Genomic DNA, 18988 nt, shown 5'->3' on the forward strand with positions numbered 1-18988 from the left:
AAATTATTTAAAAAAATGATTAGACCTCAGCTAATTTCAGTACCGTCATAAATATTAATATGAGAATAAAATTTATATTTCAAACTGCGTATTTAAAATATAAATTTTACATGAGTGTGAATATAGCAGATATCAGACAAATTTATAATTATTAATAAATAGAGCAAATAATTAATAAAATAAAAATTAAAAAAATGCGCATTTTAAAAATTTTGAGATTAATAAGCGCATTTTTTATAAATATTATTTTTTAAATTATTTACTCTGTTTATTTATAATTTTAAATTTGTCTGATATCAGCAACATTCACACTCTTAAATTTAACGCAGTTTTTATTATTTAATGTTTGCCATTCAAACAAAGAAATACTTTGTGCAAGTACACACTACCTATACATTTGAAATCATATTGCATTATCATTTTGAATACTTATAACATATTGCAAAATGCTAATTGACTTTTATTAGCTGTCAGTTATTACTTATTCAGCAATTTAAACATTTATTGTCATTATTCATTTTTGAAACTGAATTGTTGCAAATTCCTATAATCGCGTTCGTTAAAAATAATAATATTAATATTATCAATAATAACAATGATAATGATATCAGCAAATTATATAAATTAATTATAACGTCATTATAAAAACTATAACTTAAAAAAATAATTATTTATAATAATTAATCTGTTTAAAAATATTTTTTATTTAAAATTAGATGGCGCTAATGATCACAAAACATCAGACATCTAGTGACAATTATTGGTACTCCATTGCAAAAGGTAAGTAGCGTTTCTTTATCAGTAAGTGTCTCTGTCCTCCATCTTTATATAAATTTTTGTAGTATCGCAGCAGCAGCAGCAGCAGTAAACGTTATTGGGTATTCAAATCCGTCCATTTCCATCCCCATTTAATACCCCCTCTTTAGTTTTCCCGCAATCACTGTCATCACGAGGATACACGGGTACCGCTAATAAATTTCCTTAGCTCCCAGGATGGCCGCAATGATGCTGTCCAACTGTTCGCGAATCGCGCCCCGGACATTAACACGTTTAACTTCATTATCACGTGCTGAGGTGAGTAATAAAACATAAATAATTTCATACATTAATAGTAATTAATATTTTATACATAAAGGTTATTAATCAGTTTCTTTTTCAACTGAGTAATATCTGTCCTCGTGGATGGCCTTGTGTTTTTTTTTAATTTTTTTTTTTTATCAAAGAACAATGGGATTGGTAATAAAATTATAAAACCAGTGAAGGTGTCCTTGGAGTAATCACTCTAACCTAAAGCTTTTACATTACATAATCATGATGATACCTTTTGTAATATTGTATTTGTATTCTCTGTCATGTCCATCAAAAATGATCGGTCAAACCGGTATGATAAATATAAATTCACCTGCGGGTTATCGTATTCATTTTTTGTAAAGTTGATAAGACGCTGATTGCTTGTCGCAACAGTTGTACTTAAAAATAATTTATAAATAACTTTTGTGTCAGATTTTTATAAATAAAAATAGTACTATAATTATTTATTAATAGTTTATTGTTTGTTTAATTACAGATCGTACGCTCTCTGCATCTCGAAGGTAAAGTTTGTGATAGCATTTTAAATTCATTAAATCAACTGATAAATCTATTTTTGATAATTAATGTGACGTGTTTATTTTACAGGGCGTGTTCTTAGACTAAAAACAAGGAGTTTAGCTAATGAGTTATCTCATATGTAAGTAAATAATTGATATCCATTAATTTTTTTTCAGTTTGATAAAATTGAGGTAGATGGATTGATAAGTATTTATTTTTTATTTTAGTTTATCAAAAGAAAGTCCCACTTGTTGGACTCAAGTGAGACATATACGTTCGTCTCAAGTATTATGTAAGTTCATAAACAAAAAAAGAAATTTATTTTATGGAATTCAGTATTCATGAGTGCAGAAAATAATTTTTCTTTATTGTTAAAGGGGAGCTGAAAGATATTGTCGTTCCACCTTTTGCAGAAAGTGTAAACGAAGGTGACGTAAGGTGGGAGAAAAAAGTTGGAGACCAGGTAAAAGAGGATGACGTCGTTTGTGAGATCGAAACCGATAAGGTAATGACTTAGTATAGCGTCATATCTACAAATTTTACCGTTATTTTTATACGAAGATAACAAATTTATTTAAAAATTTGTATTTAATAACGATTATCTTTCCATAGACCTCTGTACCTGTTCCATCCCCTGGTGCTGGTGTGATAAAAGAGCTCTTTGTCAAAGATGGTGACACCGTGAAAGCCGGACAAAAGTTATGTAGCATCGATATTGGCGCTACTGGTGGAAATGCTGCAGCAGCGGCAGAAGCTCCTAAAGCTGCTGCACCACCACCACCACCACCACCACCTACTCCAACAGCAGTGGCTCCAAAAGTAGCAGCCGCTCCACCACCACCGCCTCCGCCATCAGCAGCGCCCGTATCACCTCCAGCCGCAAGACCACCACCGCCTCAAGCACCCACTGCCTCAATGCCCGTAGCTGCCATTAAACATGCCCAGTCATTGGAGGGCGCCAAAGTCCAATTGCCTCCTCTTGATTACTCTCGTGAGATTATCGGCACTCGAACTGAACAAAGGGTTAAAATGAATCGAATGCGACTTCGTATTGCCGAACGTTTGAAGGAAGCTCAAAATGTGAATGCCATGCTCACAACTTTTAACGAAATTGACATGAGCGGCATAATGGAATTCCGTAAACAAAATCAAGAAGCCTTCACTAAAAAATACGGTCTCAAAATGGGATTCATGAGTCCATTTATCGCAGCTACTGCTTATGCACTTAAAGATCAACCAGTGGTTAATGCTGTTATTGATGGTACGGATATCGTTTACCGTGACTTTGTTGACGTCAGTGTAGCTGTTGCTACACCAAAAGGTCTTGTAGTACCTGTATTGCGTAGCGTAGAAAACAAAAACTTCGCTGAAATCGAAATTGCTCTGGCTGCATTGGGTGACAAAGCAAGAAAAGGTAAAATATCTGTTGAAGATATGGATGGTGGTACCTTTACTATCAGCAACGGAGGAGTCTTTGGTTCACTGATGGGCACACCAATTATTAATCCTCCACAGAGTGCCATTCTTGGTATGCATGGCGTTTTCGACCGACCAATTGCTGTCAAGGGACAGGTAAATTTATTTCATTTAAACTTGACCGCTGTAATAATTATTTGAATTGTATCTAATTTTTTTATTTTTAATTTTTAAAGGTCGTAATACGTCCCATGATGTACGTTGCTTTGACTTACGATCATCGATTGATTGATGGGCGTGAAGCTGTTATGTTCTTACGTAAAATAAAGGAGGGAGTTGAAGACCCGAGAATAGTTTTAGCTGGTCTTTAAATTTAAAATCCATTTGTTATCACGTCACATCGAGAACGCCTTGCAACTTTTTGCATAATTGTACAAACAAAACATGTAACATAATTTAAATTTTCATTTATTAATTATCAGATTAATCTATGGACAACAATCGTTATTGTCAAGTTATCTTAACATCAATAGATGTTGAATTACTGGGATTTTTTCTGATGCAGTACATTGACGTTCATATCAATCCGAATCATACATTTTATTTTTGTTTATCACATTCATTTGAATTATTGTTATTTTTCGTTCAATACTCATTTTACTTAAATTTAAATAAAAGAAATTATTAATACCGTAATGATGGCAAATGGGCAAGCGTTGTGATTATATTTATAGATAATTGAAGAGAACTATTCTGCGTAAACCAAAATGTATATAATGTAACAAAAAATTATTACGTTATGAGCGGAATGGAGATTATTGAAGAGTATCCATAAATTTTAATACTAATTTTCACAACCTTCACATTCTGAAGCGAACTAAGAAAAAAATAAAAAATACGTATTTTTAAGCTTCAATTATTTATCTTTTATTCATTTATTTATTTATTTTTTTTTTTGTAGGAAAATCTGAAATACGTATATATTTATTTTAGAAAACCATAACAAATAGATGATACTTCTTCGGTATTTCACGAGTCAGTTCCCTCGTCTACAAATACAAGACGTAGATAAAAATTTTTAAAAATTAATCGACCATTATTCGTAGTCAATTATCGTTTTTAGTATTTATTTAATTTCAATGGTTTTAGATGATTTTTAATTTAACATTAATTTAAAAGCGCAAGCAATTGTAGACGGGAAATCAATCTTTATCATAGATGTATCAACATGAAAGTAAAATAAAATTTCATCCACTCGTAAAATATTATCTTTTTTTTTTATTAATAATTTAATTATTTACTAGGGGTATGCGAATAATTCGAACTTTTGAAATATTCGTAAGTTTTCGAATGATTCTAAAATTTTCTTTTGAATGATTTAAAATTGTATTATTTTTTCCAATAATTCAAATTTTTATCAAAGGTAAATAGAGCTAAGATATCAATCTACAAAAAAATTATTTTTGGTTAATTTAAAAACTAAGCTCTCCATTAAATAAAATTGAACACTTGAAAGCTGATCATAATTTTCTCGATTCGAATCGAGTAATTTGAAACGCTACAAATAATTCGAAAATTGACGAATAAATCGAAAAGTTTCGAATTATTCAATTTTATTGAATTATTTGATCGAACAGTTATACTCGATTCGATTCGAACACGATTCGTCCACCTCTATTATTTACCTACCGGGCATTCACATAAATCTTATATATATAACGTTACTTATAAATTTAGTATCAAGGAATTTTTAAATGATTTTTGAAGGAGACTTTTAACTTTGACCCAAGTAACTTTTATGTATGAACTTTGAAACTGTTTTAATAACAACTTTTATATTATTGTTTATTTCAAATATTGATCAATACGTGACTTAACAACTTTTAAATATTCCCGCTTTTTTATTTCAATTTTTTTTTTTTTACAATTTTGCTATTGGTGATTTTTTATTCTTCTATACTTGTCAAGATGGCGGCCTCCTACAGTTTGGAGTGACTTGTGATTTCAGGTGACTGTCAAAGCATTAAGAATAAATGGTATGTATTTTAAAATTATATTTAATGAAATACAATTAAATAATACTGATAATTAGGTTAATTAATATTCCTATTATTAATAATTGTCAAAAATAATTGTGTAATTACAATTGAAACAAGTGAGTTTGTTGAAAGATATAAAACAACAAAAAGTATAGGTTATCAATACTGATAAATTTAATTTTTTCGGAGTAACAAAAACTGAGTAATAATGATAAATATATGAATGAAAGTAAATGAATTGATAATTATTTGAAATAGGGTCAGAATCAATCAGGCGCTGGAGGTTCTGGAGGAGATAAAAAAGATGACAAAGACAAAAAAAAGAAGTATGAGCCACCGATTCCAACGCGAGTTGGTAAAAAGAAACGTCGTACCAAGGGCCCAGATGTGGCTGTCAAATTACCTCAAGTGACTCCACATACTAGATGTAGGCTGAAGCTTTTAAAATTGGAGAGGATAAAGGATTACTTGTTGATGGAAGAAGAATTTATTAGAAACCAAGAAAGACTTAAGCCCCAGGAGGAGAAAAATGAAGAAGAGAGATCTAAAGTTGACGATTTGAGAGGAACTCCAATGTCTGTGGGAACATTGGAAGAAATAATTGATGATAATCATGCAATAGTATCCACTTCTGTAGGTTCTGAACACTACGTATCGATTCTTTCGTTTGTGGATAAAGATCAGCTGGAGCCTGGTTGCTCTGTTTTACTAAACCACAAAGTTCATGCAGTCGTTGGTGTTCTCGGAGATGACACGGACCCAATGGTTACTGTTATGAAATTAGAAAAAGCACCTCAAGAGACTTATGCTGATATTGGAGGTAATTATATTGATTTTTTGGTTTAGAAATATTGATTATAATTTTATAAAATTATTTATTGTTGATAGGTCTTGATACGCAAATTCAGGAAATCAAAGAATCAGTCGAATTACCCCTAACTCATCCAGAGTATTATGAAGAAATGGGTATTAAACCACCAAAAGGTGTTATTTTGTACGGTCCACCTGGTACTGGAAAGACTTTACTCGCAAAGGCTGTAGCAAATCAAACTTCCGCGACTTTCTTGCGTGTCGTTGGTTCTGAACTGATTCAAAAGTACCTTGGAGATGGTCCCAAATTAGTTCGTGAACTCTTCAGGGTTGCAGAAGAACATGCACCGTCAATTGTATTTATTGATGAAATTGATGCTGTTGGTACTAAACGATACGACAGTAACAGTGGTGGTGAAAGAGAAATTCAAAGAACTATGTTGGAATTATTGAATCAACTTGATGGTAAGGAATACTTTTTTTTTTATTAAGTATCATTACCATCTATTTATTATTTGTACTGATCTTACTAATTGAACTGGTTGATTGTTTTTAGGATTTGACAGCCGTGGTGACGTAAAAGTAGTTATGGCGACAAATAGAATAGAAACTCTAGATCCTGCTTTAATTCGTCCAGGTCGTATTGACCGAAAAATAGAATTCCCGCTTCCTGATGAGAAAACCAAGAGACGTATTTTTAACATTCACACCAGCAGGATGACCTTGGCGCCGGATGTTAATCTATCTGAATTAATAATGTCAAAGGATGATCTCTCCGGTGCTGACATTAAAGCCATATGCACCGAAGCCGGTCTGATGGCACTGCGTGAACGTCGTATGAAAGTCACAAATGACGATTTCAAAAAATCTAAAGAAAGTGTTCTCTACAGGAAAAAAGAAGGATCACCAGAAGGACTTTATTTGTAAAAAATATCAGCGCAATATTTCTTATTATCTTTTTATTAAATTGAACCATTTTATCAACTTATTCATTTGTGCTCTTATCTTTTCCAAAATATATGATAATAATAAAAGTAATAAATTAATTGTAATTTAATTTAATTCTCAATCATTGATATCAATTCCTAAATTTTTTAATAAAGGCTCAAAGTATGATCGTAAAATTTCACATGTTTTTAATGTATGCTCTTCATGTTTTGTCAGAATTACTTCCTGGTCTTTAATTACCCCAGAATATTGTGCTTCGCATATATAACACGCTCCTCTACGTGTTTTTTCCAGGATGTCATTTATTTCCTTCGGATGTTTAATGTCTTTGAAGAGTGAACTAGCAAGACCTTTGTACTTTCCAAGAACATAAGCTGTTTTAAACCCATCAGTATAACCTCTATCAAAATCCTCTTGAAGAACTAATTCTGATCCTGCGTCAATACCTTCTCTAAAACCAGTCTATAATAAATAATTATTTTTTAAAAATTAATTTTATCATTACTCTTATTATTAATTAGCTAAATTTTATGTGAGTTAAATTTTATAGTTACTGTATTGGCAGTCTCTGTTATACGACTCCACGTTTTTGAAGCGATTTCTAAAGATTCGTCAAGTTCATTACAATCATCCATAATTTAATTATTTTTATCGTTATTTAAAAATAATTGTGTACTTTGACCTTAATTATATTTACAAATAAAAATTATTTTGTTATAAATAATAATAAATATAAAATACAGAAATGAACAAGTGGACGTGTTTTAGTCTATAGTTTAGACAGTCCCTGCCATTTGTTGGAGTACAAAAAATCTTGCGGCAAAGATTTGAATTTTTTAAATAAAAAAAGTGTTTTGTTAAATAAAAATTATACTAAAATGAATCCTACTGGTGGTGTATTGACAGCACAATCTGAACAAAAGTAAGTAATTGAGATATTTTAAATTTTAATTATTAAAATATAATGAAAAATATTTTTGGAGGTTACAGTTGTGTTTGTAAACACGAATGTGTAATTTAAAATGAAAATTTTTAAATTTAATTTAATTGTAGGATTGTTGCACTGATCCAGAAAAAACCTAAAGGAGTTACTGGAGATGAAATATCACAGGAGTTAGCAGATTTAGATAAACAGCAGCAAGTAACTGTTATAAATAAACTTCTTAAATCAGGACAAATTGGTATGGTACAAAGAGGAAAGACACAATGTTTTGTTTTAAAAAATTCTGGAGCTGCGCCGACGATGAAGGGTGCTGACAATGAGGAAAAAATAGTTTATAATATAATACAACAGGGTGGAGATAAAGGAGTATGGGTCAGAGATATCCGGAGACAGAGTCAACTGTATGATAAACAGGTCGATAAAGTTTTGAAAAGTTTGGAATCAAAGAAGTTTATTAAGGAAATAAAATCTATTGCTGCTGGCGGAAAGAAAAAACTATATATGGTGTATGGCATTGAGCCGCACAGATCTGTAACTGGGGGTGCATTTTATCAGGGTCGTGAATTTGAGACTGAATTCGTTGATGTTTTGACCCAACAGTCTTACAGATTTTTGACTGAAAGGAGCGAGCATGCTAAACAAATGGATGTTGGTCCACTTGCTTTGAAAAAAATGTCGTACGCTTCTTGGAAAGACGTTGCTAAATTTATCGCTGATCTAGGAATAAGCAAAGTAATTTTATTTTAACATTTAAACTTTATGTCTTAAGTTTTAACAAAAATTATTATGATTCTGAAATTAACAGACAATTGATAACTTCTGGATTTCTTTTTTTAACAAATCAATTGCAAGAAGAAAAAATTTAAAAATATGCACAAGTAGAAAATTTAAAAAACTACAAGTGCAATATTTTTTTTTTTTTTTTTTTTTTTTTTTGTTTTTTTATAATTGATCATTTAAAAAAAAAATCTAAAATTATTAGACGTCGGCTATGAGTGCGAATGTAGCAGACATTAGACAAATTTAAAATTATAAATAAATAAAGTAACTAATTAAAAAAATGCACTTATTAATTTTTAAATTTTTTAAATGCGCATTTTTTAAATTTTATTCTATCAATTATTTACACTATTTATTAATAATTTTAAATTTTTCTGATGTCTGCTACATTTACACTCATTGTCGGTTAATTTCAATATCATAAATAAATAAATTAATTATTTAAATGATTAATTTCTTAGGTACAATTAAATCAAGAAGAGGTAATATCTATTTTAGATTCTTTGTTTTATGATGGAAAAGTTGACAAAACTATTAATGCAAATGACGAAGTTGTGTATGGAGCAATTCCATATTTAATTCCCACACCAGGACTTATGAAAACTCCTTGCGGATTTTGTCCCGTAAAATTAATTTTTATTTTCTATTTTTTACATCCATTATCTAGTTGTATATCAATTAAAAATTTAAAACAATTAAAATATCACATTTTTTTAGATTCAAAAAAATTGTGGCGATTCCGGTGATGTAACTCCATTGAAATGTCCATATTTCAATGAATGGCTTGATGTCGATAATTAAGCATCCTATATATACCAAATATTTACAATTTAGTCATTAATCAATGACTAATTAAAGTATTACACTAAATAAATATAAATTATTTAACAATTATGTACAAACTTTAAAAAAAATATTTTTAAATAAAAAACAATTTATTAAAATATCATAATTAATTTCCCGCGTAAATAATGATCTTTACCCGCCAAAATTAAATGGCGGTAAAAAATTAAATGCTGCCAACTTTTTTGACAGATGTTAGATAAAAAAAACCACAGCGCAATCAGAGTACGAACTATTCTCATATCCCAAAATTTGTTTTTATTTATCTATATTATTAACAAAAACATATACAATTTAGCATCCAAATAAATGAATGCTTGATAACAGCAATTTTTTAACCAAAGAAAAATAAATAAGCAAAATAATCTGTTATAAGTAGGATCGACTTATTCAAGTGGTTTAAGCTGGCGGTAAAAATCCATTATTAAAAAGTTGGCATCGTCAGATATCATTGTGTGAGTGTTCATCTCAATAGGGTTTGATTTCCGGTTTGCAAGTGTATTGGAGATAGAGAGGAACGAGAGTGTGCCAGGTGTGTATACGTTCTGTTTCTTAAACTACTCGGGCACCGTTAACGTGCTTTGTCATGAGTTTTTAAATTATTTTCGAGATTAAAACCTCAATGAGCATCAAATATAAATTTATCTAATCGATAATAATATTATTATTATTTAATTAATAAGTGTCGTCATAATAACTAAATAATTTTAAATACAATAAATTTAAAGTCCGAGGGACTATGATAGAGTGAGTGAGGATATTGTAGTGTTACATTGTATTGTAGAGGGAGAATAGTAAGTATTAGGCCACAAGAATTCAAGAGATACAAATCGACCAATTCTCATAATTTACTCAATATATTACAGCTCAACCTGAATTTAGAAGACAGTCCGTGTCCTGCTGATTATCAGAGTTTGTTTGTTACAATTAAAAATAATAAAATAACATTTTTTATCATCATAATCATCATTGAGACACTGGATGTGATTTATTAAGTACATAACAAGTTTACGTCGACATGCCGTACCTCAGGAAGAAGCCGTTTCAACGGCTTCATGTATCATCGGACTATAAGGATGACGATGAAGTCTTTCACTGTGAGGTTACGAACGAGGTCTTTAAAGATTACAAGTAAGTTTGTAGTGTCATTGATAATATTTATATTTTTAAATATCTATCATTGGAGGTGATATCTACTGCAATATGCACCTAGATTATATCTAAAATAAAATTAAAATTACTATTGGTCTTATCGAAATGCATGTGATTCATGGCTCGCGTTAATTCAATACGTAGTTTCTGACGTGATGAGATTGTCGTGACGCGTCGAACGTTAAATAGCTAAAAACTTTCTCAATGCCGCGTAATAAAACCTATTTCCCGCCTGAATACTTTTTTCTTTGGGTTTTTAAATGATTGTTGATACTTGAGTGGGTACTGAGGATTTAAACCGAGACACTGACTGCGTTATTTAATTATCGTCATTTATTATTTTTGTTTACAGTGAGTACTGCGAGAGAATTATACTTTGTAACTCGACTATTTGGTCGTGTAGCATCACAGGAAAAACTAACATGACGTATGAAGAGGCTGTTGCCTGTGAAGAAAATGCTAAGAAGAGTCTCAAGGAGTTTCCTATGGAGGTTTGGTATTTTTTAATACTCTGTTTTACTGGCTTAACTTTAAAATTATTTATATTTTTTTGTTTTACTTGTAGTTGAGAACTCCGATACTGTACCTGGCTTCTAAAACTAACAGAACGTCATTTAGTGAAATGACAGATGATGTTTTTCAATACGCTCGAGATCGCTATTTCGTTGGTGAAATGGTCGAAGCTAATTTGAATAATGATGTGTGGTGTGACTGTCATATATTGCAAGTTATTGAACCAACAGAAGCACAATTAAAAGAATACACTAAGGAAAATTCTCAGGAAAGACAGTATTATCCTCCAGCTAAATTATTTCGTTATGAAGTTGAACAAATGGATGGCGACGTTAATCAAATAATGATTGTTGAAGCGTCACGAGTGAGACGTAAAAAACTTTTATACAGCCGAGAACGCAACAGAATATTTTTACGGATGTTGTGTGAACAAAATAGTAAAGGTGTTTGGATTGTTAAAGAATCAATTCAACAAAAATACTCGATTCCAAAAGTACGTTTTGATACAATATTTTCAGGACCACTGCCAGACTTTAATTTACCAAAAAAATCAATCGTCAAACAGAAACAAGTTACGTTAGACAAATTTCTTACGTCTGATGTCAGCAAGCATCGGGCATTTGAGAAGCCGGATTCACTCAATAAAATAAATTCTGGTGGTATTCAAGTTAAAAAAAATCGCAAACCCAGAATGAATGGGAAATATAGTAAGGAACATGAAGCTAAGGTTAAAGAGGAGAAGGAGAAACGTAAAGAACAACGCAATGAAATGCGAGAACGTAAGAAAGAAGAGAAGCAGAAACTTGCGGTTTTTGCTGCTTATGTTAGAGAATGGAATAAACCTCGTGAGGATCTCGAGTGTGAAGATTTGCGGCCCATTACAGAGGCAACTCCCGTTGATTGTGCGATACCAAATAAAAATTTTGGTGATTTTGCAATGATACTTGAATTTTTGCAATTTTTCTATGAAGAATTAGAAGTTAACTCGTATTTTCCCGGTGGTCTGGCACTTGAAACACTGGAAAAAGCGTTGTTGGTCAAAGAAGTATCAGGTCCTTGGAGTGATTTACTGCAACTTCTTTTGGCAAATATTTTTAAATATCAAGCTCAGGAAGAAGATGAAATTCATGAGTCAAATTCTAAAATTGATAATATAAATTTTGATCACGGCGTTTCGTCAATGGCAGAGGCTGTTAAATTGGCAACAAGAGCATCCACTTGGTGTCAAACACATCATGGATGTCAGCTATCAGAGCTTACTCTGGATCATGTCACGCTGAGTGAAATTTTACGACAACATCTACTGAGCTCTGGTGGCAGAATCGGTGAAGCAGCGTCGAAATGGAGATACTCAGAGCGCGGTGGTTATACTAATCATGATGACCCAGCTCTTTTGTTAAGAATAAATCAGCCACGACTTCTTCGACTTCTTGGCCATCGTAGTGTGTGCGAGTTTGATCTTGATGATCGACTTTGCGTAACAACATGTCTTATCAATCAGTTGTTAACATTCGCTGCTATGCGTGATGTCATTGATGAGCGTTACGAAAAAGTTCATCAGGCGCGTCGTGAGCTCAAATCTCTCATAGTAGCGGAACAAAAAAAAGAGAAAGAAGAGAAGGAACGAATAAAGGAACGTGAGAAAGATGGTAAAGTAGATGGGGATAAATCCGTAGACGAGAAAGCTGATGATAAGCCGAAAAAAACACGTGGAAGTCGTGAAGAAGAGAAGCAGCGTGAAAAATATGAACAGCAATTATTAAAATTAAAACAAGCGTCAAAAGATGATCAGATGATGCTTTATTTGGGCTCTGATCGTGCTCATCGTAGATACTGGCGATTACTCTCAATTCCTGGTGTATTTGTCGAAAATGACGAAAAAACACCAGGTTCGTGCCTTACTGATGGTACGCCGTATCTGCCTGAATTACAAGATAAAGATTCAGCCGATAAATACCTCAAAAATAAATTTGAAGATGAAGTTAGTGATAAAGAAAATAATATCAACGAGGCAAAGACGTCACAGGTATCTAAAAAAACAGTGACCTTTGCTGATACTAATGGTATTAAAAAATTGTCAACAAGAGAATTGAATGACATAAGAAAAAAACTAATGGCTTGTACAGACGACAAAGATTGTCCTGTTCATTGTAAGAGGCCGGAAACAAAATGGAGTTTTTACGGTCGTCCAGAAGATATTGAAGCAGTGATGAATAACTTAAGCATACGTGGGTTGCGCGAAGGAGAACTTCGAAATAATATTAATCAGGAAATAGAAAGTCTTAAGTCTGTAATAAATAATTGCCCGAAGCACAAGCTTAATTCAAAAGTATTCCCACAGCCGTCTCAAGAAACGGCTGGTAAGTCAACGAAAAAAGTTAAAAATGAAAATACAAATCTTAACTATCCACCTGATGTTGCAATCGATGAAGTTATGGAACTTTCATTACGTGATTTTATACTCGAACTAGAAGATAAAATAAAAGTTGGATGTCTAGGAACACTTAAAATAAAAGATCGTGATGCTTGGAGAAATGCAATTACCAATTGTCAATATGATAAACAGTGCGATAAACTTGTTTACGGCCAACATGAGATTGAAGCAGATGTACCGATAAACTCAGCATTAGATAAAATAAAGAGTGAAACTCGACAGAGTAGTAGACCGGGAACACCAGATTCTGAAGCAGGCAGCGGGGTTAGTAAATCTTATCAAGATCCCGGTAAATATCTAGGTCCTCCTGATGAAGGCGAGCTGGTAGCTGATTCCAAGCAGCAAATGAGAATTCGTCAGATGGCCTGTGCAATTTTGCAACTATCACATGCCGTAGAGCATAGATATTTAAAAAAACCACTTGGTCATGATGATAAAGACAAAAAACACTCAACCGATGAAGCTAAAGAAAGATGGGAGCATTCACTTATGATGTCCACGAGCTGGTCTCAATTATTTATTCATCTAAATACTTTGGAGAGTAGCATTGCGTGGAGCAGAAGTGCACTTAATGCACGATGTCGCATCTGTAGAAAGTGTCGCGATGCAGAACATATGTTACTCTGTGATGGATGCAACAAAGGCCACCATTTGTATTGCCTTAAACCCAAACTTACGTCCGTACCAGAGGGTGATTGGTTCTGTACAACGTGTAAGCCGCCAGAAACAAAATCAAAACCAAAAAATAAAAAAAGAAGAAGGTTTGAGGATGAAGATGAAGAAGAGGGTCTGACCAAAGATACACGTCACTCTCGCTCACGGCGAATTTTGTCTAGTGACGATGAGGCTGATGATGAGACTACTAATGCTGATGATACATTAGTCGAAGAAAAGTAAGTAATTATTATCACTATTATTATATTGTAATTTTAAACCAAAATGGCGTGTAATTTTTTTTTTAATAGCTAATTATATTGGAGACTTATTCTAAAGCTGAAAATTAAAAAAAAAAAAATTTTTTAAACTTAAGAAGGCGAATACTTTAAACGACATGCCCTTTGGCTTTCAGAATTTTTTTTTTTATTTTTGGCTACAAAATAAATCTACAAAACGATTGGTGATGAGAAAAATTATGCCCCTTTTTGGCATTAGAAAGTTTCCTAAAACCAAAAGCGCGAATAAAAATATGTCCTTCGGAATCAGTATCGCGATATATAAATTTATTGTTAAATATTTTCAGACCTAAATTCCGAGAACTTTGTTCGATTTGTGGTAATTCTGGAAGTGTGATAGCATGTGACACATGTATAAAACTCTATCACATTGATTGCCTTGATCCACCTCTCTCGAGAGCACCTCGTGGAAGATGGTCTTGCTATGAGTGCAGAAATATACGAAAAAATGCATCGAGACGCGGTAAGTGATTACAATTTTAATTAAAATATAAATAAAAACTTTTTTTTTTCTTAATTGATTTTATAACATGGCACAGAAGTAGTTAGAGACAAAAAATTAAAACGTAGATGAATAAAAAAAAAAAAAAAAAATTCAAAGGGTTTAGCATTGAGTATGTTATTAGCGCGAGGTCGCGAGAGGGTGAGAGACAGAGAGCGGTCTTGTGCGGCAGCTGCACGTTTCCGCATCCACAGTTTTGCCAAGAGCCTTCTCCGTACAGAAACTTACAACTGGGATGGTCTGTATTAAAAACCCGAGTAGCATCCAGCTTTGCATATTATAATCTTCATTTAATACTCGTATTTCCTTGATGCAGCCATCACAATCATGATTTAATAACTTTTAAAACTACTGTCATTTATTCGTTCGGTTAGACACATTGAATGATAACATTTACACGCTAGATAGTTATAATTAACAACATTTTTTTAATTTTTTATCCGTATTAATATCTCACTCACGCTGCTTTACTTTAAATCATACATTTGTGATTGATTGAAACAATAATTACAAATATCATTATACAATAAATTATAATTGAATTTATTTTGTATATTCATCAAGTAGATAGCAGTGCATCAGAGGAAACAGATGTGCGACCACGTCAAACGAGGCGTGCAACCAAACGAGCTGCTGCTGATCAAGATAAAACGTTGCACGAACTTCTGAAAGAAGTAATGCATCACAAAGAATCATGGCCGTTTTTATCACCTGTCACTGCTAATGAAGTGCCTGATTATCATGAATTTATAAAACATCCAATGGACTTTGGAACAGTTAAGAAAAAATTAGACTCCGGTTTTTATGAAAATAACTCACATCTATTTTTTGCTGACTGTCTTCTTATATTTGACAATTGTCAAACTTACAATCAACAAAATAGCACTGTTTACAAGTGAGTATTCATTTTATAACTTCCAGAATCTAGGTTCGGATGCCAGAGATTCATGGAATGTAATTAACTTTTTGTTCTATTATTTAAATATTAACAAACGGCTATTGTTGTGTGTTTTTTATCTATAAAAATAAAACTAACTTGTTTCTTTTGTTTTAACGTTCTCTCCGATTTTTTAAAAATTAAGGCTATTCTTAGACAGTATCCCCCAGTTTTTTTAAATTTTAAATGACTTTCAATTATCATAAGCGTATCGAAATTTAATTAATCAATTAAAAAAAAATTAAAGCATTTATTGAAAAAAGGACAGCGTAGTAGTAATTTCGCTGAGGCATATATTTAAAAAAAAATTACAATTGATATCAATTGAGAGTTAAACGAAATTTGAAAAATAAATTCCAGTAAAATCTTTATGTCAATTTTATAATTAAAATTTTTAAATTTTGAAGGCTAAAATTTATTCAACAAATTTTGTTTATCTCCTAATTGATAACAACTGTAAGTAATTTTTTAAAAATTCTATACCTCAGCGAAATTACCACTACGTTGTCCTTTTTTCAATTAAAGTTTCAATTTTTTTTTTTAATTAATAAAAGTTGAATACTGTTATGACAATAGAAAGTCATTGCATATTTTTAAAAAGTAGGGGACACTGTCTGAGAATATCCTTAAATATGCATGAAATTTTCTTTCAGGTTGTTTTCAAATTACACATCTTTGCATGTAACTATCAGTAATTGATTGATAACATGAAAGCACAAAGTATTTAAAGCTTGAATTTACACATATATATAAATAATATACTTGTCGGAGAACAAAATGCTAAAACAAACGGCATTTAAAAATCTTTGGCCTCCGAACGCGCTAAATTATATGCATGAAGTTAACAGTTATATATTCCTGACAATAGTTATGTTTACAGAGCTGGTATGAGACTGGCCAAATTTTTTGAGAAGAGGAGCAAGGAAATGGGCTTTAATTATGATGAAGAGACTGCTAAATTGCCTGCGGCCAAGCGAATAAAACTGGAAAATGGCGATGCTGATCACAGTACGGAGAATGGCTTGCAAGAGACTAAAGTTAATGGCGATAGTTAAGATAAAGATTGCACGTTATTTATTTGTTTTGGTACAGATTAAAAATTTAAAATAAATTGTAATATTTTTAAATTTAAACGATATAACAAAAAAAATATTATTATGATAATAATAACAATAATAGAATGTACCTTATTTTTGTCATAAGATAAATCAGTGTGTTCATAATTACGCGAAAGAATCTCGTGGTTACTTTTCTTTTCAACTCATGACTGGAAAATTTTTTTTTCTAGGTCAGTATAATGTCTTTTTTTCTATCTTCAACTAGATAATTATTACGGAAAATCATAATCAAATACTCACCATGAGACAATTAACTTTTGAAAATTATATACGCAGTATTATCGATCACACGCAAAGAGCATAATTTTATTTTATTTAAATTTTCATTTCAGTAAAAAAAAAAATTTATGTATGAAAAAGATGAGTGTGAATGTAGCAGACATGAGACAATTTATAAGTTTTAAATAAATAAATAAATTTAAAAAAATGCGCGCGATGATTTTTCATTGATCTAAATATGCATTTTTTTATTTTTATTCACTGACATTTTATTTATTTATTCAAAATTGTAAAAAATTCCTACTTGTCAGTTACATCACACTCATTGGGAGAGACAAGAAAATTAATATTATTCTTTAATTAAATAATTATTCATTTTTGAACTAAGAACACGTTTTTTACTCGATCAACTATTTATTACTTTTAATTAATTTTAATAAATAATATACTTTAATATTAATGATAATTGTTGAATTTAGTTTAAGAGGAGATTCGTGTGACAGATAGTTTAGATGAATTTTCGTTTCGTTCAGTATCGCGACAAGCAGTTGATTACTTTTGTACAACAGCAATAATAATTATCTTTGTCGTTAAATTATTAATTAATACTCGTTTATAATTAATTGGTGTAAAAGGTGGTCTCATCATTAGTACTTATAGGATTTTCTTTCGTTCCAGCAATTTAATAAACACAAGATTGTTTGGTTCCCATGGGGCTTGTTTGAATTTAGGCTGGATCTAGGGTACAAAAAAATAATAAATAAAAATAGATTGATCATAGAGGATTGTGTGGCACAACAGAACCAATTCTTTGTAACAATCGCTGTTTTATACAATTAATTTGGTAATAAATTCCTCGAAAGCGAACTATTTTTATCAGGTTATTTACATATTATATAACATTAATAATTACTACAGTCTAAATCTATTATTGATTATTAATAAATTAATTGAGCAATTGACCAATACGTTTATTTTTCAATTTATTTTACCTCCAATAATTATAATAAGTTTTTCAAATTTAATTATTCGGAAAGTCTACGAATTAATCAATAGCTTTTTTTACATCATTTTTAATGAGCTACTTCTTGATTGTTTTATTAACAAGAAAATTTAATGATGATTTTCGCCAGAGTACATCTTCCTTCTAATCTCACGCCATTTTTCAACGTTCTCAGGTGAATAAGCTGTAAAATAAAAAAATTAATTATTGGAATAAATTAATGAACGATGAAAAATTAATGATCCTAAAGTTAGCAGGCAATTAACAATTTTTTGATTTTTTTTTTAACATTCATTACAAAAAAAACTACAAGTAAGGTAAGAGACCCGATACCCGATCCGGGAACTAATACCTGACCACTTATGTATGACTGTATTTGTATTTACTAAATTTTACTAAATATAGATATACAAGTACATGGAATGATCGGGTACGAGTTCCCTGACCGGGTACACGGAAAAAACAATATAGTAGTGGCAACTCTCTGGAATAGTACTAAGTACTGGGAGTAGTACCAGGTCTTATATCCCTTATGCTCATTTATAAAATTAAACAAACTAGGATAACAGTGCCAAATATTAACCGAATGCCATTTAATAATCGGGTACCTGAATACCCTTAAAAATAGAAAAATTGGTAAATTAATTTCATGAAAAATATGTAAGTATGAATTTTCAATTTTTCCATTGTTAGAGTATTTAGGTACCCGGGCATTAAATGAAACTCTGGAAATATTTGGTACTGTTCTCCTGTATGTGCAATTTTGTCAAATATTTTTTTTTCATATA

The 18988-nt window shown here is 31.3% G+C and overlaps 5 protein-coding genes across 10 annotated transcripts; 4 read left to right on the plus strand and 1 right to left on the minus strand.

Annotated features, from left to right (window-relative positions):
- Nucleotides 1–834: 834 nt before the first annotated feature.
- LOC103573286 (dihydrolipoyllysine-residue succinyltransferase component of 2-oxoglutarate dehydrogenase complex, mitochondrial) lies at nt 835–3922 on the plus strand. The gene is made up of 7 exons (XM_008552314.3): nt 835–1074; nt 1568–1592; nt 1678–1729; nt 1818–1882; nt 1968–2095; nt 2203–3162; nt 3243–3922. Exons 1-7 carry the CDS (start codon nt 994–996, stop codon nt 3375–3377), a joined length of 1446 nt encoding a protein of 481 aa, XP_008550536.1. The 5' UTR covers nt 835–993; the 3' UTR covers nt 3378–3922.
- A 1026-nt stretch (nt 3923–4948) lies between these two features.
- Nucleotides 4949–6901, plus strand: LOC103573284 (26S proteasome regulatory subunit 4). The gene is made up of 4 exons (XM_008552312.2): nt 4949–5042; nt 5304–5865; nt 5934–6320; nt 6412–6901. The coding sequence occupies exons 1-4, from the start codon at nt 5040–5042 to the stop codon at nt 6780–6782; spliced, it is 1323 nt and encodes a 440-aa protein (XP_008550534.1). The 5' UTR covers nt 4949–5039; the 3' UTR covers nt 6783–6901.
- LOC103573285 (uncharacterized) lies at nt 6800–7604 on the minus strand. Its single transcript, XM_008552313.3, has 2 exons — nt 7358–7604; nt 6800–7265 (listed from the first exon to the last, which is right to left on the minus strand). The coding sequence occupies exons 1-2, from the start codon at nt 7436–7438 to the stop codon at nt 6921–6923; spliced, it is 426 nt and encodes a 141-aa protein (XP_008550535.1). The 5' UTR covers nt 7439–7604; the 3' UTR covers nt 6800–6920.
- Nucleotides 7605–7640: 36 nt separating this feature from the next.
- On the plus strand, nt 7641–9437 carry LOC103573283 (probable DNA-directed RNA polymerase III subunit RPC6). Its single transcript, XM_053741391.1, has 4 exons — nt 7641–7725; nt 7857–8478; nt 8988–9149; nt 9244–9437. The coding sequence occupies exons 1-4, from the start codon at nt 7682–7684 to the stop codon at nt 9325–9327; spliced, it is 912 nt and encodes a 303-aa protein (XP_053597366.1). The 5' UTR covers nt 7641–7681; the 3' UTR covers nt 9328–9437.
- A 420-nt stretch (nt 9438–9857) lies between these two features.
- Nucleotides 9858–18165, plus strand: LOC103573282 (bromodomain adjacent to zinc finger domain protein 1A). 6 transcript variants are annotated; one of them, XM_053741392.1, is made up of 8 exons: nt 9858–10163; nt 10236–10500; nt 10874–11012; nt 11087–14361; nt 14709–14884; nt 15048–15161; nt 15491–15818; nt 16729–18165. In XM_053741392.1, the coding sequence occupies exons 2-8, from the start codon at nt 10388–10390 to the stop codon at nt 16913–16915; spliced, it is 4332 nt and encodes a 1443-aa protein (XP_053597367.1). In that variant the 5' UTR covers nt 9858–10163; nt 10236–10387; the 3' UTR covers nt 16916–18165. The 6 variants fall into 6 exon arrangements, 5 of the variants coding, with proteins under 5 accessions (XP_053597367.1, XP_008550529.1, XP_053597369.1 ...); XR_008404155.1 differs by lacking the exon at nt 9858–10163 and having other exon boundaries at nt 10170–10500; nt 16729–17148; nt 17876–18165; XM_008552307.3 differs by lacking the exon at nt 9858–10163 and having other exon boundaries at nt 10170–10500; nt 16741–18165.
- Nucleotides 18166–18988: the final 823 nt, after the last annotated feature.

Source organism: Microplitis demolitor, chromosome 8, assembly GCF_026212275.2.
Source record: "Microplitis demolitor isolate Queensland-Clemson2020A chromosome 8, iyMicDemo2.1a, whole genome shotgun sequence".
In the NCBI taxonomy this organism is placed as follows: Eukaryota; Metazoa; Arthropoda; class Insecta; order Hymenoptera; family Braconidae; genus Microplitis; species Microplitis demolitor.

Coding starts and splice junctions, on each gene's coding strand:
- LOC103573283 (XM_053741391.1), top strand. CDS start 7,682: ATGAATCCTACTGGTGGTGTATTGACAGCACAATCTGAACAAAA. Junction 8,479..8,987: donor CTGATCTAGGAATAAGCAAA/GTAATTTTATTT, acceptor TTAATTTCTTAG/GTACAATTAAATCAAGAAGA. Junction 9,150..9,243: donor CTCCTTGCGGATTTTGTCCC/GTAAAATTAATT, acceptor ACATTTTTTTAG/ATTCAAAAAAATTGTGGCGA.
- LOC103573282 (XM_053741392.1), top strand. CDS start 10,388: ATGCCGTACCTCAGGAAGAAGCCGTTTCAACGGCTTCATGTATCATCG. Junction 10,501..10,873: donor GAGGTCTTTAAAGATTACAA/GTAAGTTTGTAG, acceptor TTTTGTTTACAG/TGAGTACTGCGAGAGAATTA. Junction 15,162..15,490: donor AGAAACTTACAACTGGGATG/GTCTGTATTAAA, acceptor TTCATCAAGTAG/ATAGCAGTGCATCAGAGGAA.
- LOC103573285 (XM_008552313.3), bottom strand. CDS start 7,438: ATGGATGATTGTAATGAACTTGACGAATCTTTAGAAATCGCTTCAAAA. Junction 7,266..7,357: donor TAACAGAGACTGCCAATACA/GTAACTATAAAA, acceptor TATTTATTATAG/ACTGGTTTTAGAGAAGGTAT.
- LOC103573286 (XM_008552314.3), top strand. CDS start 994: ATGGCCGCAATGATGCTGTCCAACTGTTCGCGAATCGCGCCCCGGACA. Junction 1,593..1,677: donor ACGCTCTCTGCATCTCGAAG/GTAAAGTTTGTG, acceptor TTTATTTTACAG/GGCGTGTTCTTAGACTAAAA. Junction 2,096..2,202: donor GTGAGATCGAAACCGATAAG/GTAATGACTTAG, acceptor ATCTTTCCATAG/ACCTCTGTACCTGTTCCATC.
- LOC103573284 (XM_008552312.2), top strand. Junction 5,866..5,933: donor GACTTATGCTGATATTGGAG/GTAATTATATTG, acceptor TATTGTTGATAG/GTCTTGATACGCAAATTCAG. Junction 6,321..6,411: donor ATTATTGAATCAACTTGATG/GTAAGGAATACT, acceptor GATTGTTTTTAG/GATTTGACAGCCGTGGTGAC.